Source organism: Suncus etruscus, chromosome 1 (assembly GCF_024139225.1).
Source record: "Suncus etruscus isolate mSunEtr1 chromosome 1, mSunEtr1.pri.cur, whole genome shotgun sequence".
In the NCBI taxonomy this organism is placed as follows: Eukaryota; Metazoa; Chordata; class Mammalia; order Eulipotyphla; family Soricidae; genus Suncus; species Suncus etruscus.
The window spans coordinates 39,834,312-39,854,874 of NC_064848.1; the positions used below are offsets into that span (position 1 = coordinate 39,834,312).

The window sequence follows — 20,563 nt, forward strand, 5'->3', positions numbered from 1 at the left end:
TGTTTGTATCTGCTCAATATCTGATTTCATTCAAGCATAAACCAAAAGAAGAGTCATAAAAAATTCAAAAATTAAATCATTTAAATTCTATCAAAGAACACTTCTAGCAATCCAGAGAATAAACTGAATCTCAGTTTAGGAAAAACACAAATCCTACTGTCTAAGACTACCACAAGCATGGGAATAATCTAGAAATGGGAGACAGTTCTGCTAGTAATTTATAACAAACCTTTGTTTTTGTTTTCCCTAAATAATGGCAATTTATTTTTAATATAAAATAAAATTTTTTAATTTTAATAAAATTTTTATTTTAATAAAAATAGAAAATCTATAAAGTAGATTGCTCAGAAATCAAAAACTTAAAATTCCTTTTTTAAAAAGGCATTTGTAATAAAAAACGTAAGTCTATTATTAACAAAAAGATCTCTCAACACCCTAGAGAGAACACTGTTTCACCAATAAGTCTGCTTCATCATTGACCCTCTATAATACCCTTCAGGGACACCAATCTTACCACACTATAGGTACATTGGTTTCAGGATTAATATCACTGGGCTTTTTAGAGTGAGTGAGTGAGTGAGTGAGTGAGTGAGTGAGTGAGTGAGTGAGTGAGTGAGTGAATGCAAGCACCCTCCCCTCTTATCTTCCTTCTTTCAGAAGCCCTAGTAGCTGAGTACATGCACCCTAAATGTATAATAAAGCTTTTGAATTGGACAACTTCATATGTTTGATGCTATCATCCCTACAGGAACATACCAATTTAACAAGAGACAGCTATATTAAGAGCTTACTAATTTTTTGCAATTGTATTAATGACTTCGTTGAAGCTAATTTTCACAAATGTGCTTTCTACTTTACTTTTTCCTTTTTTTAAAGATTTTTTTAATTTTTATTTTTAACTATGAGAACAAAGATGCAAAGAAAGAGGACAAGGTAAAGTTACAGTGGAAGGACAATCACCCATAAACAGAATTCTCAGTAGTCCTATTGCTGATATCTTAAGTTTGAACTTTCAGCCAAAGAACATTAAGAAAAATAAAACAGAACCTATGTACAATTGCTTTGTCCCTCAAGTCCCCAGATTGTAGTACATAATATTTCTTAGCAGCACACAAAACAATCTAAAGACATAACACTTATGTAACCCCTTAAACATTGGAGGCAAAGTACTTTTTTACATTTCCATGCACATGCATATTAGTTTAAGTTAACCTCAAAAGTTTAAGTGGTTTGTTTCTCTTAAGGATTAGAGTCAAAGGAGCACAGTTAAAACGGTCTTAGAGTGGCAATTATTGTTTGCATAGGCCCACCAAAATATGAGGGACATGGAATGGAAAAGTTTTGGCCTAAATACAAGGAGACCCTACCCCTGAAGTTTGCTGGCATAAGACCAACTCTAGGCTCCAGACAAACTAGTTTGTCCAATCCAGGTCATTGTCTGTAGTGCCAATACACTTTTATTTTGCGTGCAGTCTCTGTTGTTGGTATCTTGTTTTTGTATTAAAGATCCTGGAATCTGCATATCCTATATTGCAGTCAGGATGGTGCAGAGCATCCTCTTGTTTCACCTCACAATTAAAGGTCAATGCAGAAAACCCTGTCCTGTAAGCTGGTCATTGTTGTTGTCAAGTCTTCTTAGTGTTAAGGGAAGTCTCTTTTGAGCAGGTCGATGTCAGAGCCGTGGTAGTGTCTTCCTGGTAGAGAACTGCTTCCAGGTGTTGTTATATAAAACCTTGGATGTTTCATAGATACCTTCCCTGGTTCAGGGTGAATGCCCATTCTTCTGAGGCCTGTGCCAGGTCATTATATCAATGTTCAGGGTGTAAGGCCCCTTGCACTACAAGATTTGTGTGTTCCGATCTCTAATAGATAAGAACTTATTTGTATGTATAGTATTTCCCATTTAATGTGCCTATGCAAACAAGGAACAATGCCACGTGGCGTTATCGGTGATTATGGGGGCCATAAGAACAAGTCCAACAATCCCCATGACATGGTTCAATCATAAGCATTAAACAGAGGGACTCTTCAACCAAAATTCCTTATTGAACAGCTCACAAAGAGAAGACAAGATAAAAAGTGGGTAGAATCGTCACAGTAAAAGAATATTTAGAAAGAGCTACAGCTGTTAAAGAAAATACACAAAGAATATTCAAAAGACATATGTGTCCATTTTATGTCTTTTGAAATAGTTGGGGGTTGTTAAATCCAATGCACGACTTTGGTCTGTGACTAGAACTTTGTAGTTCAGAAGTTAAAAGGGTAAATGTGAGGTACTGATGGTTGGGGGTGGGAGAGTTAAGGAGTAATATGAGCTTTTTAGGGGTATGCGAAAGGGCAGAATCTGTTGGGAAAGGAGGTCGGTCTTGGTGCCTAACAAATTAAAGAACTGAGGGTATAGAGGGTTAATTAAGGGGAAGATAACGAATCCAGATTGGGATATGAGGGAGTAGAAGGGGCTCTGTGTGGAGGAGGGGAAATATATCAGAGGGGTTATATATACATTGTTTATGGTCAGGCTTAGCAGTCAGAGAGGACCACTGTATAGGAAGTCACGTCTACATATAAATTGATTTTAGAGACCTATTTGAATATTATCCTCCAAATCTAGGGAATTCCATTTTTTTTTCCTAAAACAGTCGAGAATTAAGAATATTTCTGGGTGTTGTTAAAAAGTATATATGTTGCGCAGGAATGTGCCCGCGCGCTTTTGAAAAAGAATAATAGTAAGAAGAGAAATCCTGAATGGGGTCCAGTCTGGGGTGGAGGGATCTCAGTACTCTGGACTATGTATGTGGTCAGCCCAGGGAGCCTATGGCTATCTGTCCTGCCCAGAGCCCCCAACATACCAGCTGAAGAGACACAGAAGAACTGGCATGTGGAGTCTTCCGGATGCAGCCCTGCCTCTGTAGTTTGTGGATGCATAGGGAGGAATTTCTCTCCCTCCCCACCCCCCAGGGCCTGATTAACCAGGCGTGGCCCTGAACTTTTTCCTTTTTATTTCTTTTTTTAACTTTGTTCTCTTCCATTTATTTTTTAAATATTTATTTTCAATAACTTTGCTTTCACTTATCTGGAAACAAATACTTTATGATCAAATATGTCAACTATGTGATATATTTTCTTTGAAAAGTAAATAAATTCTCAGTCCACTTCAGTGGCTAAACACAAAGCCATCATTTGCAGTATCAGTGAGAGAAGACATGTTTTATTGCCCTTCCTGCTGTTCCTTCCTTCACCTTAAATATACTGAGCCAGAAACCACTATAAGTAAATGAAAGAGGAAAAAAACATGAAAGAGGAAAGCATATGCTTATATATGGATGATATGGAGAGTATTATACTGAATAAAATGAGTCAGAGAGAGAGAAGTATAGATATAGAATGATCAGATTTAAGGGATATAAAAATAAGACAGTATGCTAATAATATCCAAAGACAAAGACAAAGACAACGGGCAAAGGGGGATCAGTCCTTGGTAGGAAGCTTGCCATAAATAGCAGAAGAATAAAATTAGACCAGAGAAAGGATCACTATGTCAATGATAGTTGTAAATGTTCACTCTTGAAAACAACTGGGTGCTGAAACAAGATAATGTGATATGACTGATACCTTTTCAGTAACAATATTGCAAATCACAGTCTCGGCTCTGCAGCAAGAATAATGAAAAGAAAAAGTTCAACTTTATATATACTAGTATAAATGTATTTCTCCTCACAAAATAAGAAAATAAGTTACAAAAGCCTCAAAGAAAGGTTAAATTAGTACAAAGCTAATACTAATTCTTAAGACTAAGTGAATTATAGGGGCCAGAAAGATAGTAAAGGATAAGGAAGTTGGGGCCAGAAAGGTAGCACAGGCAGTAGGGTGTTTGCCTTGCACGAGCTAACCTAGGACGGACCATGGTTCGATCCCCCAGCGTCCCATATGGTCCCCCAAGCCAGGAGTGATTTCTGAGTGCATAGCCAGGAGTAACCCCTGTCAGTGGGTGTGACCCAAAAACCAAAAATTAAAAAAAAAGGATAAGGCACATAGCCAACATAGCCAACCCAGGTTTAATTCTAAGCACCTCATATAGACATCAAAGCTCCACCTGCCATGATTCCTGAATGCAGAGCCCAGAACTAAACCAAAAGCACTGCTAGATATATATTAATAATTAAACCAAACAACTAAGTAAACTGCAGCAATACAACTTCACCATGAAAATCAGCAAAGCTATCATTAACGTGTTACTTACTGCAATAATTTGGTCTCCAATTTGAATTCGTCCATCATGTTCAACAGCACTGCTCTTTGTAATGCTTTTTACAAAAATTCCTGATGGTTCTAAGATTTAAAATAGGTAATACTTTACTATTCACAACTACATTCAAGTATGTCATCCTCAGACCTCCAAAAATAATATTTTCATATAAATATAAATAAAAAAGCCACAAAAACATCAAGTCAAAACTTGAGCTCAAGAACATAACAATGTAATTTTCTCACTTAAAAGCATTAATCTGAATTACTCAAAATTAATATAGTTCTGATAAATTTTCAGATTATACAACCACATGAAAATACAAAATTATAATCTTACATTTCATACGCTAAACATACTGGAGTTGATTTGACTTAAGAAATTATAATATGTTTAAACATACCTAATTTTTTATCTCCAATGTAACCAGCAATCGTGATTCCTAATCCTTGGATATTTTTAGTGAGTTCTACATCAAATGTCTCACTTTCTTCACTTTTCTGAGTAGATGCATCAACCTAAAATATAGATACAGAGAAATAAAAACATAAACAAGTAATATATATTCAAAAGTACATGATATTTACTTAAATAATAATAATAATGATGATATAAATCAGTGTTAGAGAATTTCAAAAAACTGTAATAGAGATTATTCCTTCAATCTTAACAGGAACCGAGCATCACATTTTTAATTCAAATCAAAGTAAGATATTAAACTGTGTCTGCACATATGAGATAAACATTATTGTATATGTATAAAAAAACTTAAAAAATAAATTGCTGGGGCCAGAGAGATAGCACAGTGGTAGGGCATTTGTCCAGAACAAACGATGGTTGGAACCCCGGCATCCCATTTGCCTGTGCCTGCCAGGAACAATTTCTGAGCATAAAGTCAGGAGCCGCTGGGTATGACCCAAAACACAAACAAAAAAATTTAAAACAAAGTTTTTAAAATAAAATTGCTTTGTTAATTTTTTTCCTGCTATGGCTCATCTTCATTGTTACAGAATTTAGAAGTTAAGACAGAGAGAACTAATGTTTTTCATTTTAATCAACAACATGATACTTATTTACTATTGTTTTGTTTAGAGGAAACACCATAAGATGTTTAGGGGCTCCAACTTGATGCTTGAGAGTTGTTTCTGGTAATGCTCAATGTGCTGATATCAAATCCAGGCTTCCTGAATATAAAGCCTAGCACTCTGTCTTTTTGAGCTAACTCACCAGTCCCTTCAAATTATTTTTAAATCAAGTTTTGATATTTAGGCTTTCCATATATTGCTTTGCTCAATTGTGTATCAAGAATAACATTTCTATATCATAGATATGGAAAGTACTATGCAGAACAAAATGACATGGAAGGAGTGGGACATAGATGAACACACTCATTTGTAGGATATATACATAAAATAAAGATAGTATGATAATACCCAAAGACAATAGAGACAGGGAGGACTAGTCCATGGTAGAACTTGCCACAAAAAGCATGGGACTGCAATTTGGACAGAGAAGAGATCAACATGAAAATGACAGAAATAGTCACTCTGAACAAGGACTGAATGCTGAAAGGAGATAAAATGATACACATGATACCCCTTCAGTAACAATACTGCAAGCAATAGTGTCTAAAAGGAAAAAAATGAGAGATACAAAAGAAAAATGTCTGCCATAAAGGCTGGAAGTGGGGTGGACCGAAGAAAGGGTGGGAAGGAAATTAGAGGTCATTGGTGATGGGAAACGTGCAGTGGGGCAGGGATGAGTGTTTCTGTGTAATTGAAACCAATCATGAACAACTTTGTATCTTATGGTGATTCAATATTTTATCAAACATTACTAGACAAAATAAGAGAAGAACAAAAGTAAACCTCACTAAGTTTTACTGACCAGTTTTTATAAGGCATTTACCTATCTTAATTCATATTATTCTTCAGAATAACACAAAGATTTCATAAAAAAAAATCAAATTTTCCCTGAAGGAGCTGAAAATTACAACCTTTTCCAAGAACAAATAGCAAGAAATTGAACATAGAAGAATTCAAATGAAGAATAGTCTTATTGCACAGCTTCTGTTTTATAGAAGCTTTTATAGCTTCTTATTACAGTTTGTAAAATTCCAAGTAGAAAGGAGAAGTCAATATGCCCACTTAGGACATGCTACTATTGTTTTCATAAGTTGACAGTTGATGCTTATGCTAAAATATGCCTTATTTTCCTACTGTAGAGATATATTGCCATTGATGATTATTTTGAAAGCAAATGATAGAACTATTTAGAATTCCCCTTTGTTTTTGTAAAACTAAGTCCTCGAGTAAGACTTCTACATTGATATTTTGCTTCCCCAGAATGAAAACTAAAAGGAATTTCTCTAACATAAAGAACTGTTACTAACTACACCTTAAAATGGAAGTTAAATTGGACTGGTACAAAAAGTCATCAATAAGCTTGGTGTTATATCCTAGTTTAGTCTCAACAGATTCCAGTGAGAGATCCAAGAATATCACAACAAAATAAGGTCTTTGGATTTGAATGAACAGTTACAATGGGAATAGAGTAAGGTTTTCTAAAATTTTTAAGGAAGCTCTATTTCATTGATAGTCTACTTAAAATGATATATAATTTTATAGTAAGTTAGAGTTTTTATTGCACATAATTATCTGTACAAACTTAGCAAAAGTTGAAAGTTTAGATAATTACACGAAAATGACAGGATGAAATCTGCTTCAATTGAAACAAATGTGTTTTCTATTTTTAATAAAACTTATGCGAGTGCTATTTTAGAGGGTGGCAATTTGACTATCGAATGGTTTTAAAAGGGGCACAGGCTTCAAAAACGATGATATGCACAGACTAGATATTTTCTAAGCTTTCAATTATATCAAGTGGGTTTCAGTATAGCATTCATTTATATATTGCTGAATAAAATGTTTTGTTTACCACAAGAATGCCATTTAAATACTTTTATAAATAAGCTTTATTTATTTCTATGCAAAAATAGCAACCAGATTCAATTCTATAAACAACAGAATCATAAAGATTTAAAGTGTTCTAATAAATTTTAAAAGCCATGTAGAAAAGTTTAGACATTTTTAAGGACTTTGTAAGTGACTAGAAAAATTTTAACAGAAAAATATATAGATACATGTAGATTGATGGAAAACAGAATGTAGAACTTGCTTTGTCTTGTCTAGAAATCTAGTGGAATTCTCTTCTTAGTATTTAAGAGCTTTCTACATAAAATAATTTTATTATGGTTTTATCCATTATAGTCTTGTGATATGAAATATCTAAGAAAGAAAACTACTACAATCTATTAATTTTTAAATGTTCTGTCTTTTTTATATTATTCAGAATATTGTAATTATGAATAAATATTCTTTTACAATCTAAGTAGCATAACTTAATTAAAACTTCAACAACTAGAATGTACATTAAAAATATGACGTTAAATGACATACCATAAAGCAATAATATTAAGTTTGGATAAAGTTTATTCGCCACCCACTTACTAAACCTCCTCAACTACTGTCTTTAAAAAGAGACACTGGAAGTTGATTGTTTAAAGGAAATGATAGGTATACATGTCCATATGGTCTATAGGAACATGTGGTTCTTAGAAAACCTTCTATTTAAAAAAGAAGTAAACATTTTAGGTATAAATATAATACTTAATTAAATTGATTTTAGTTAGTACTGTAATTTACAAAGGTATTCATAGTTGAGTATTAGACAGACATTATTCTACCACCAATCTCACAGCCAATGTCAACTTCCTCCATCAATGTTCTCAGGTTCCTTCCCAGACCTACACTTCCACCCTGCCATTTTTAACTTATTAAAGTCTTGTGATTTCTGTGTAACTGATTCTATGGCTTGGATATTTAACGCTCTGTCCTTATCATCACCAATATTCCTGAATCTCCTTGACCCCATTATTTCTTATCTCTCTCCCCCTCTTCATTTTACGTAGTTGTTTTCTTCTTCTTCCTATACTCTGAGGCTAAAGGTCCCTTTAAATCACTGTATTCCCTCATGCAATTATTCTAGATATCAAATTAGTGTAATACCATAGTAATTTAATTTATAAAAAGTATCCATACTTCAAAACATTGTATTTATAAGTGTGTTATTTAGAAAATTAATATAGCAATCTAATATGTTTTGAGTTTGGGGGGCCACTCCTGGTGGTTTTCAGTGATTGGTCCTGTCTCGATGCTTAGGGATCACTCCTGACAGCCTCATGGCCACATGCACAGAATGTGGTACCCACTATACTACCTTCCAGCCACAGCAATCTAAAATATTAAGCAAGCTATTTTTCATCTGCATTACAATTTATTGTTAATCTAAAATACTATAGTGCTGAAATGTTTGTATTTGAATTTTATTTTATTCCTTACCACAATAAATGAACACTAGTAAGCTTAGATCCGAAATAAAAAGGCAATTAATTTAAGTGCTATTTTCTATGATTTTATATGATCTATCACCTACTTACCCGCATCTCTGATGAAGAAGATGAGGAGGACGAAAGGGTCATACCCAAAGAGGTGGGGGTTACAGCTTCTTCCATAGCACCTCTAGCAATCATTAATTTAACTCTATTTCCACATTGCCTGAGGACTTGTGCTACTTGTTCACTACTCATTCCTGCTAGATCTGTGTCACCAATCTTTAGAATATGGTCTCCACTGCATAATCGCCCATGCTATATAATCAGATAGGTATTTTATTATTATTATTATTATAACTTTTTGAGAAAAATCCTGAATAAGAAAAATGAACAATAATAAAATTGGGCAATAAAATTAATGACTGATCATGGAATGCTGAACTTGTGACCATAATTTAAACTGTCCTTTAAAGCATCCTATGATGCTGGGATATCTGGGATCATCAAGGGACATGCCCAGTGGTGTTGGGAGTCTAGTAGGGATCTACATGGCAGTGCTGGTAGGGGAGGCATGCATATCAGAAACTGAACCCAGAGCCTTTCACATTCTAGGGATGAGCTTTATTACTTTCATTACCTCCCTATCCCTCACTGATTTCTATCCACTAAATATAAGAATATATAAGGTTTCTCTGAATTTTTTGATTAAAGGAATTAAGTAAAAGATAAAGTACAAATTTACAATGTAAACACATATTATTCAAATAATGGTAAAAACATTAAGCCAGCACTGAATACCACAATTTTATGTCTTGTCATTTCAAAAAAAATATGTACACACATATATAGATATGTATATATATGTATATATGTGTATATATGTATTCATATGTGGATATATGTATGTACATATAAATATATGTATATACTTATCTACTCTTAAAGAATCATTTGCCATTTAAATCCTTGTGGACAAAATTCAGATATATACATGGAATTACAATCTTTAAACCTCTAAGAGCACTTTCCACTAGAGATTTCTATAATGATAGAAATGGTTTGTATTTCCAACATGAAAGTTACCAGTGCATGTGGATATAAAGTGCTTGAGATGTTGCTACTGCAATTGAAAAACAGAATGTATAGTTTAATTTTAAGTAATATTTTAACTAATATTAACTGAAAAAAATAACATGTAACAAATGACTATAGTATGGGACTTTAACCCTATTTTGAAAATAAATATCATCTATCATATTTACTTAGAGAACTTGCAATGGGTATTAAATGTTTGATAACTTTTAAAAGAAAGAAAATTTGAATATTATTGATACTCAATACTGCTACTGATAAAGTGGCATTAAATAGACTTTTCATTTATGAATGTAAGAGATTATCCTGGTTTTAATAAAACTTTCTGGTTTTAATAAAACTTTCTAGTATTTGAAAATTCACATGCAAAAAGAGAATAAAATGTAATTTATAACCAAGACAAACTTACTGTAGCTGAACACTCAACTTAAAGCTATTAAACATAATGTGCAAATTCATAAAAAGTTTTCTCATGTATATTTCAACAATGTTACATAATATAAATGGCAATGCTTTAACAAACTTTTAAGTATAAACTTGGGTTGTGTTTCAATATGCAACGACAATACCACTGAACCATCACAAAATGTGATATGCTGATCATTTCTTCCTTCAATTAAATACAATTTTTTAACCATAATATACTTTTTCTATGAAATCTGAGTAGGTTTATAAATTTGCTTTATGATTATAAAATAAAGGGTACTTCCTCTAATGATCAAACAAAATGAGGGTATAGGAAATATCTAGCAATATTATATACTGAGGGGATAATATTTCTAAGTCTTCTTCAAACAGTTTAAAAAGATTTGATGGAGTTGAGAGTCCTCCTGGACTTTTGTTATCTTCAGTTGATGTTGCTGAAATTCTGTCTATACTTTGTTTCTGTTACTGTTTCTAGTATATCAGGTTGAGGCTCCAGTTACTTCTGTCTCCTGAATGTCTTTCCCTGGAAGGAAAGGCTAGGCTTTCTTCTGGGGTCAGAAATCATGATAGAGATTACTTAAGATCTAGCAGTACATACAGTTGTTCGTAATTGGGAGGTAGGAGTCTCTCTCCTGAAACTTATCTTGAGCACAGGGTCCCATATAAACTAAGAGGTATGTTTGCTGGGTATTCATTTATGGCCTGTCTGGCTGCCTAAAGGCTTTAAGGAGTCAAAGGGAGTGTGGTCTCCTGGGTATAAAAAAGGAAGCATGCCTTCCAAGACAGCGTAGCTGGCTGACTAGGTATTCCTTTGCAGTCAGTCCAACAACTGCTGCCAACTTTGGAATGGCACAGAGATATGGGTCACGGCAGAGAAAATCAGATACCTATAGAGGGTAGGGCAGCTGGTTCAATAAGTAGACTCCTTTACTAATCCAGATACCCATCAGCTTCATGGATCTAGTCTGTGGATCTTATAGATCAATGGTTATATCTTAAGGGCAATTCTTTTTATTTTTTAAAAAATTCTTTTAGTTTGGGCCACACCCAACAGTATTGAGTGATCATTGCTTTTGGCAGTACTAGGGAACCATATATGGTGCTGGGGATAGAACTAGTGTTGGCTACATGTAATTCTGTGCTTTAAACCTTGTATTAAAGTGCTTTAAAAAAATTCTTCTCAAATCTAAGAAAACACTTTATGCAACCCAGAGAGATGATTCTAACATAGCTTCTTTGGCATAAGCTGACTGAAGGAAAAGCTACTCCCTCCTAACCAAAAATATAAAATGTGAAGATATTTTATTTACTAAAGTAGCATAGACATTCTTTTGGAATAGCTTACCTGATCTGCTACTCCTCCAGGGAGAATCGTTTTTACAATCACACCTGTTGCTTTTCCTCCAACGATGCCAAATCCAAGACCAGATCCATCATTCACCAGTTCAATAGTCTCTACATGTTGCCAATGAATCTGAAAAGAAAGCTCCTACATGAATCTTTAAACATTTACAAAAAGCTTCACAAATTGCATTTGAAGTTTTTATATCAACTTGTTCACTGCCTCTTACAGAAAGGCTAAAAAATCAATGGTCTGCTTCAGTGATTATTACTGCTATTCTATGAACTGGTTTGTAGACAGGTGCTGGCTCACAGAATAAAATGCTGCAAAACCCTTTTAAATTACATAATTCAGATATTAAATGAACATTAAAATATTCCCTTGATTTACTATACTTGTAACAGACTGTTACTGTTATTGATACACTTTTTCAATCAGCATAGTCATTACAGTGACCATATTTAACCAATTAATATAATCAGTGATTTGCTAAGTCCTTGGTAAAACTTCCCCCAAAAAAGATGAAGAAAAAATTATTACCTATTAACTTTCAGGTTTCCAAACTAGAGCTCTATGTAGTCACTGACAGCTAACTTTAACAATATAATTCCTTAACTTACAAAGCAAGAACAAAACCGCATAGTTCTAGTCAGTTTTGCTAAATGAAAGGCCATTAAAAACCAGACCTTTAGCATTAATTAAACAGTATTCTAAGAAGCCTTCATGAAATAAAAACTGGTAGACATCCAAAATGAACTAGAAAATATGTGCCATTTCCTTTGAAAATCCTATACTTACCGGATTAGAATGAGCTGAAATAGTGCTGGCTGCAGAAGGAGAACGGGAAACTATTGGGCTGATAACCTGAGGTAATGATCCTCTGGCAATTACTAACTGGACATTATCTTTGGCTTTCTGCAGGATGCTGATAGCCTGCTGATGAGTAATTGTTTGATCAAGTGCTTGTCCATTGATAGCAAGGATTTGATCAGTTTCCTTCAATCGTCCATCTCTATCAAAGTCCAAAAGAGGGCAAAAATATATTTGGCACTTCTCAAGTAAATGAATACTCTTTTGGCATATCTTTCTTTTGGAGGGTACCATATTTTCCAGCGTATAGTATAAGACGACTGGGTATATAAGACGACACCCTAATTTTGCAGTTAAAACATAGGTTTTAGGCCTATATTCGCTGTATCAGACAGAACGTTCCTGTGTTGCAACTGTATGTACCACAGTGAGCCAGCCAATCACAACAAGCAAAGGTTCAAAGGTTATACTCTAATAGACTTCTTCTCTGACTCTGGCCAATCTGAGCAGGCTTTTTACAGTGTAAATTCGGGTCCAAAACATTGTCTAATTTGCATGTATAAAAAGCCTGCTTGGATTGGCTGAGTTGGAGAGGCGGTCCGAGCAGCCTTGCAGTGATTGGTCCCTTATCATAGGCACCTTTCTGGCAATTCCCTGGTGGCGTCAGTTAATCTCCCCCACTACATGAACTAAACAACACCCCATCCTCGACCCTAGCACTGAACCATCAACACGGCTAGCTGGGTTTTGCCAGAAGTGGCCTCCAGATCTCCTGAGTACTGTTTGGGAGCCCCCAAGAAAGAGATTTGGAAACTCTGCGGCCTGATTTTGTTTTTTTGTTTCATTTAGTGGCATATTGAAACTTTTTGGGGTATATACTCAGCGTATAAGACGACCCCCGATTTTCGGTTGACTTTATTTTGTTTCAAAAGTCATCTTACATGCCTGAAAATACGGTATGTACTTGTTTTGTGCTCCAGAAAGACAGGAGCTCAACTCAATAATACTTAATCTAGCCAGCATTTCATTCAGATGATATGGGACTGCTCAGATCCTCTTGTACCTGGAGTTGCTACTAGACTCCAAGGCCACACTGGGTAATACTCAGGGATATTAAGGAGACAATGTGATGTCAAGGATTGCATATAGGTCAGTTATATGCAAGACCTGATTCCTAAAACCTATAGTATCTCCCTGTTATATACCATATTAAATGTCCTAAGCTTTAACTTTACCACCCCCGATTCTACCTTACAATTTTCTGTGATTTTCATTGTGTTTTGAATGTATATACTTTTCTAGCATTTTTTTACTATGCTTTTAAAATATTTTCTTTACCTATATCTAATCAGCCCTCCAGGTTGTAAAGCATCCTCTTCTTCAGCCAAAACATTACACCTTGGATGTTCCTAACTTCCACAAATAATAGCAAAGATGCATATATTTACTTGTTGCTTTGGTATAATAAAACATCTCACAAATTACTACGGCAATTTTCTATTTTACTCTAAAACTGTAAAAATTACATCAAGCTGAGAATGTGGCTCAAGTGTACAACATAGCATGTGTGAAAATTTGTATGATCCAACACTAATGGCCATTTAAGTACTGCTGGGTATGACAATACACTGCCAGATTTTAAAAAAAAACTCACACATTTTAAAAAAATCTGAGCAACCAAGGTTCATTAACAATAAAAATAAAATTGCTCATTTTTTCCAAAGTTATGCTCCTTTCAAAGGACTTGCCTCTCCTTGTATCAATGTTAACAACTTATAATATTTGGCAATAACAGGTTATATTCCATTTTGCATGCATTTAATAATTTTTTACCTCCTAAATTCTTCCAACTCTATCAACAGCTTCTAAATATGGCATCAATAAAGAATGGCCAGAGAGATGGTAAAGAATAGGAGGTAAAGAATGAGCCTCACATGTACCATGGACTCAGCCATGGATCAATTTCAGTATAAACATGTAGTCCCCCAAAACATATAGTGCTTCCAGAGCAATGCCTGGAATTGCTTCTAAACACAGAGCTGGACTAGTCACTGAACAGTTCTTGGTATGATCCAATTCATCAACACACTAAAATCAAAATATATAACAAAATTATTAAGATGCTGATAACCTCACCTGTGTGCCACGCTGCCCTCCTGGATCTCTTGTACAAATATCCCCAGTTCTCCCCTGTTATCACTCCTTAGACCGACAACACTAAATCCAAGGCCCCCACATGGAGGTTTATTAAGTTCAAAAACTTCAATATGGCGACCCTGTTCAGAAAAATAAAAGAAAAAAAACTTGAAAATCAATCCATATAGCAATATTCACTGTAATCATATATAATTTCAAGAAATTGGGGGGGCTCTAAATTGAGCTTTGCTATTCTTAACTCACTCTAATTTATTCCGAAGAATATTCTGGAATACAATAGATGACAGTTAAATAATAAAGCAAAGAGAAAAAAAAGAAATTAAAAATTGGGAGGTAGGGTTCACTTAGAAGCTACATTACTGGCCTCACAAGCCTGAGACTGTTATTCTATACCTGACACTACCCACAAACACTGAGTAAGATGCTAGCAGCTTTGCTGTTTGTGGTCCCTAGTGCCACAAATTACAAGTGAAACATAGCCAGGTGTGTGCAAGCAATAAAGTTAAAGTGTTCAAATATCACAAGTACAACTACAAAGAAAGAGAAACAACACAGGCAGAAATGCAAACCCAAGTTAACATATCAGCTCCAAAAGTCAAGTGCATAACTCCGGGCAAGCATGCTTGCTGAATGTACAAGCACAACTAGGCATATGTTCCACCCCACGATATAATGAAATCAACTGAGTTAAGAATGAGAAACGAAGAGGGAAGAAGATAAAAAAAGGAAAAAGTCAATAAATTCTTCTGTAGTTGTATAATTTTATAAATATTCAGAAAGAAAAAAATCTGAATCAATCAATCCTGCATAAAATCTTTTTGATTCCAATATTTTCAGATATTCACTATATCACTATACTTTTCAAGAAATCTAAAATGTCATTATGCTACTGAGGTATTTTATATTCTATCGTAACTAATGAGGAACATATACCCTTACCTGAGCCATATTTTTGATGAGTTGATCAAATTCATCACAAGCAAGTTTTGTATTGAGGAGTGAAGTACCAAATCCTGTAAGTGCTTCCAAATTCCCATTATTTGGGGATGGTAACTGTGTTTCATTTTGTAGAGTGGGAATTTCAGCGTGACTGAGATGTGGAATGTGGGCATATTCAACATTTGAAATTGTAGAAGGTGCACTGTTCACCTAATTTGTAAGAGTAATTTGAAGATGGTGAACAACTGTGACATTCCATAAAACATTTCATAGAAAACATTACCAAACAATATCAAATGATATCAAAATGTCCAAACTGTTTATACAACTCTTTCAAGAAATTTATTTCTAGGTGAGAAAGATGGATCAGGGACACATGCATTAAATACATGAGATCCCAAATTGTATTCCTAGTATCCTACTGTTCTCAAACATTGATGGGTGTGGTCCTAGAAGTCCCCACATAACTCTGGTGTGATACTCATGACCCTCAACACAATGAGTACATGTAGAGCAACATCACTGAGTTCAAAGCATTAAACTGTCTCATCCTCTTGGCTGACTAGCTCCAGGAGTGAGGAGTGACCTCCGGGCTTCTAATCACTGAATGGAGAATTTCTGCAAAAAAAAAACTTATTTCAACAAGAAAAATTCTTACGACCTAGAGAGAGAATATAGAAATTAAGCTGTTTTCACACCTTAACTGACCAGTTTAATCCCCAGCAGCACATATGGCCCATGAACCCACTAAGAGTAACACCTAAGCACAGATCCAGGAGTAAAACCCTGAGGACCACCAAGTAAAACCACAAAACAAACAAATAAACAAAAAGAAAAATTCTAAGACTAGCCAAAGAGGCAGGAACAATATGTTCAAAATAGTACATCTAATAATTAGATGTAAAAATTTAAAAGAATCTAATAAGCATTCCACTTCAAGGTTCTCATATACACACTCTTAAGTAAAAAAAAACTAGCTATTGAAAAATATGCATGACTGAATCTATGTATATTGAACAAAAGATGCTACTCTGTGTTGAACAGCTCTGAGATACTAATATTGTTCAAGTTTATCCCCAAGAAACAGGATTCAACTTCCATCTTTCCTAGCAATAGATACTGTATGACACCAGCACAAATTCTGAGGACAAAATATTACACATACAATCGAACAACCAATTATAACTAACAAATGAATCCCTGGGGCCAGAGAGATAGCATGGAGGTAGGGTGTTTGCATTGCATCCAGAGGGACAGTGGTTCAAATCTCAGCATCCCATATGGTCCCCAAGCCTGCCAGGAGCGATTTCTGAGCGTATAGCCAGGAATAATCCCTGAGCACTGCCAGGTGTCACCCAAACACACACACACACACACACACACACACACACACACACACTAAAACCCAATATAAGCTCTTTTTAGCATCTATTTTCTTTTTATTTTTTATTGCAAAGTTGTTTATGATTGAGTTCCAGTCATACACTGCACAACAACTTTCACCAGCGCACATTTCCTGTTACCAATGTCTCCAGTTTCCCTCCTGCCTTCCCTCTTGCCTGCCTCTGCAGCAGCCATTTCTTTCTCTTTCTCTCACTTGCACAGCATACTAACACAACATGAAAATTACATTCATGTATCATATGTATATGAAGAAAATTGTCTTTTATTTTGCTGAAGATTTACTCATATCAATGACACTGATCTCCTTTTATACTTTGAAGTCTACATATATGGAAAAGAAAAAAATTACATAGATCAGATATTTTAAAATTAATTCATTCAGGGGCCAGAGCAATATTACAGCTGGTAGGAAGTGCCTTTCATGCAGCCAACCCAAGTCCAATCCTGGGAACCAGACATGGTCCCACAGAGGAACACAAAACCAGAAGTCTAAGCAATACCAACATGGCCTCACACCTGAAAAAGTCATTCAGTCAAATCAGTATACAAAAGGCATACCTTTAATTTATAATTTATACCCATAGGAAAAAGCATAAGGGCATTATTTGATTTGTTAAAGTGGCTTCCCAAATTATAATATCCTTGATGACCATAAATTAATATCATTTAGCATGAAAGAGTTGTTCCTACAAATAAATTATAAAAAGAACTTGACTCCATATTAATTTATAGAATATATAAAAATAAAACAGAAGAAAGCACAGATATCTGGCAAATTTTATATACAAATAAACAATCTGTGAATTTATGAAAGTTGTTAGTAAATGAGCAAGAGTCACACAATAATTATCTGTTTCTATTTAACTTCTGGCTGAGTATTTAATCTAAAATAATTTATGTTTATGGTAAGTATATAAACATATAGTAATATATTTTATGGATCTTAATTACTGATAATAGCCTAACACATAAATAAAAATCATTTAAATTATTCATCTAAAGCATTTGCTTTTTTTCTTAAAGACTGAATAAAACACCCTACCTGTTATTCAGAACTATTGTGAAGCTTTAAATAAATGCAGAATTAAAGTACATTATTAAATTTCTTGCATTTTCCAGGAATAGTATAATACTTATCAAAAATATACATGTCTGACAAAAATCTATGTACTAGTCTAAAAATCTCAAAAAAAAGTTTAATACTATCTTTATTTAAACACCCATGTTACAAAGATAATTGTAGTTGGATTTCAGTCATTAAAAAAAAATACCCCTTTCACCAGTGCCACCTTCCCATCACCTCTCAAAATGATCCCCATCTCTCAAAATTTAACAGAAACCTGTAACTGAAAAAAAGATATATTGATGACAAATAATATAAAAGATTTGACATCATTATCCATTAGGAGTAGAAATTAAAAGCATTAAGAGATCATTAAAAACCTATCAAATTATTTTAAATGTTTCTGTTTTTGTTTTATGTTCAGAAGTTACTCCTACTCTGCGCTCAGGGGTAATGCCTGAACGCTTGAATCTGGGTAGGGTGTATGCAAGGCAGTGACTTACTCACTGTATTAGCACTCTGGACCCCAAAATTAAATTATTTTAAAAATACAAAATGCTGGTAAGGTTATGGGGAAAAGTTTACTTAATACATTGCTGGTAGAAATGTAAAAGTGGCAGAGCTCTCTAAAAAATAGTGGGAAATTTGCTTATAAAAAAACTAAACTAAATAGGAAATTTACCATACAATTCATCTATTTCTAAAAATGTGCTATATTGGTGATGGGAATGTTGCACTGGTGATGGGGGGGGTGTCATCTGATATGTCTGAAACCCAACCACAATCATGTTTGTAACCAAGGTTTTTAAATTAAAAAAAAATTTTAGGGCCCGGAGAGATAGCACGACGGTGTTTGCCTTGCAAGCAGCCAGTCCAGGACCAAAGGTGGTTGGTTCGAATCCCGGTGTCCCATATGGTCCCCCGTGCCTGCTAGGAGCTATTTCTGAGCAGACAGCCAGGAGTAACCTCTGAGCACTGCCGGGTGTGGCCCAAAAACAAAAAAAAAAAAATTAAATCTGGGGCAGGAGTGATAGCTCAGCAGTAGGGCATTTGCCTTGCATGCTGCTGACCTAGGATGGTCTGTGATTTCATCCCCTGGTGTCCCATATGGTTCCCCAAGCCAGGAGCGATTTCTGAGTGCATAGCCAGGAATAACCACTGAGTGTCACTGGGTGTGGCCCAGAAACAAAAAAAAAATGTAATCTGTTTTAACACAAAGCACATGTTCTCAGCAGCATTATCTATAAACACAAAAATGTAAATTTGCAAGTATATATGTTCATAGATATAGATACAGATACAGTGTAGTTATTCAGCAGTAAAACAAAACAAAAATACTAAACTTGAAGGAATCACCAAAACTTCGTTAATTACATCTTTAAACAATGACATGTTATGATTCTATTTTTATAACATTATTTAATGATGAATTATGGGAATAATTTTTCAGTGTGTAGGGATGATAGAGGTTTAGGATAAGTATTACTATAAAAGTAAGCAGAAGGGAAATATTGGGGATAAAATACATCTGGACCTTGATTCTCTGGTAGTAAAAATAATTCAGAAAGACAAATATTCAATACTGTGATAGATAAATATAGTACCAGGCATTTAAACTTAGAGTATATTCAAATATACAAATTCACCTGTACAGGAATTAAATAATACTATTTTAATGACTCATATAACAATTTCCAGAATGCTTGTATTACTATCTAATATAGTGATCTTGTAACTATGAGATCAGGAATGTGGCTGAGCAGAAAAACTTTTTATGTGTGAGTCCTGGGTTTGATCCCTGTCAAATTGGGGAATAAGACTGCTTAGGATCATGAAGAATTATCTAATGCATTTAAATGTAAATTATCAAAATTATTTGATGATTTAGCATATTTTGATTGAATAGCAAGAAGAAGATGGCATAAATGCTTATTTATACTTTATGAACATTACATTTTTATCACTGAAAAGCTAAATATATTTATCTAGAATTTAACAAGAATAACCAGTACTTCTACCCTAGTTTGGGTATAATTTTTTTATGTTAAAACTATATATTGGTGACTTAATTTCCCAACTTTCATAATGTTACTTCTTAACATAATGAGGAATAAGAAATAAAGCACTCTCTGGGGAATTTGCCATAACAGGTGCACCTCATAGAAATGCAGGCTGGTTTTTTAATCTGCACCTTATCTTTTTCTTTCAGAGCAATAAAAGTGCTTATTTTCTTGTGAATTTACAAAATGCTACAAACCCTTTTCTGGAACTGATCCCAAATGCAAAATGCAAAGATGGATATGATCCTGAGAGTATTCAATAAAATATAGCACCTAAAATGGTAGCAATCACAGGGGGAAAAATGTATAAATAATAGGACTCCATTTCAAGTTTGAAATGAAGGGAGGCCTTCTTTTCCATAAATCTTTCATTGAAATACCAATTAGAGCACAACTGATGCATTATTGAACAGGCAAACCCTTGCACAGTAATTGATGGTGGCACTCTGATTTAGTGATCTTTATTTTTAAAGCTAATTAAAGAAATTGAGTTGCATGTTCAAAGGGGATTAGTTTAATGTGACAACATTTTATTGGACATAAAGTACCTCATAGCTCCTGAAATAAACTAGATACAAAATGAAGCAGCAAGTTATAGAGGGAGGAAACAAAATAATTAGATGTGATGAAA

General features: G+C 34.3%; 1 protein-coding gene across 1 annotated transcript in view; it reads right to left on the reverse strand.

Moving 5' to 3' along the window:
- The window catches only part of MPDZ (multiple PDZ domain crumbs cell polarity complex component), a 174,445-nt gene that overhangs the window by 110,489 nt on the left and 43,393 nt on the right, over nt 1–20,563 (reverse strand). The window contains exons 4-10 of the mRNA XM_049769299.1: nt 15,406–15,615; nt 14,446–14,585; nt 12,298–12,511; nt 11,503–11,631; nt 8,745–8,954; nt 4,650–4,764; nt 4,241–4,329 (exon numbers count right to left, since the gene is read on the reverse strand). Of these exons, the coding sequence (XP_049625256.1) occupies nt 4,241–4,329; nt 4,650–4,764; nt 8,745–8,954; nt 11,503–11,631; nt 12,298–12,511; nt 14,446–14,585; nt 15,406–15,615 (1,107 nt within the window). The remainder of the gene's footprint in view (nt 1–4,240; nt 4,330–4,649; nt 4,765–8,744; nt 8,955–11,502; nt 11,632–12,297; nt 12,512–14,445; nt 14,586–15,405; nt 15,616–20,563) is intronic.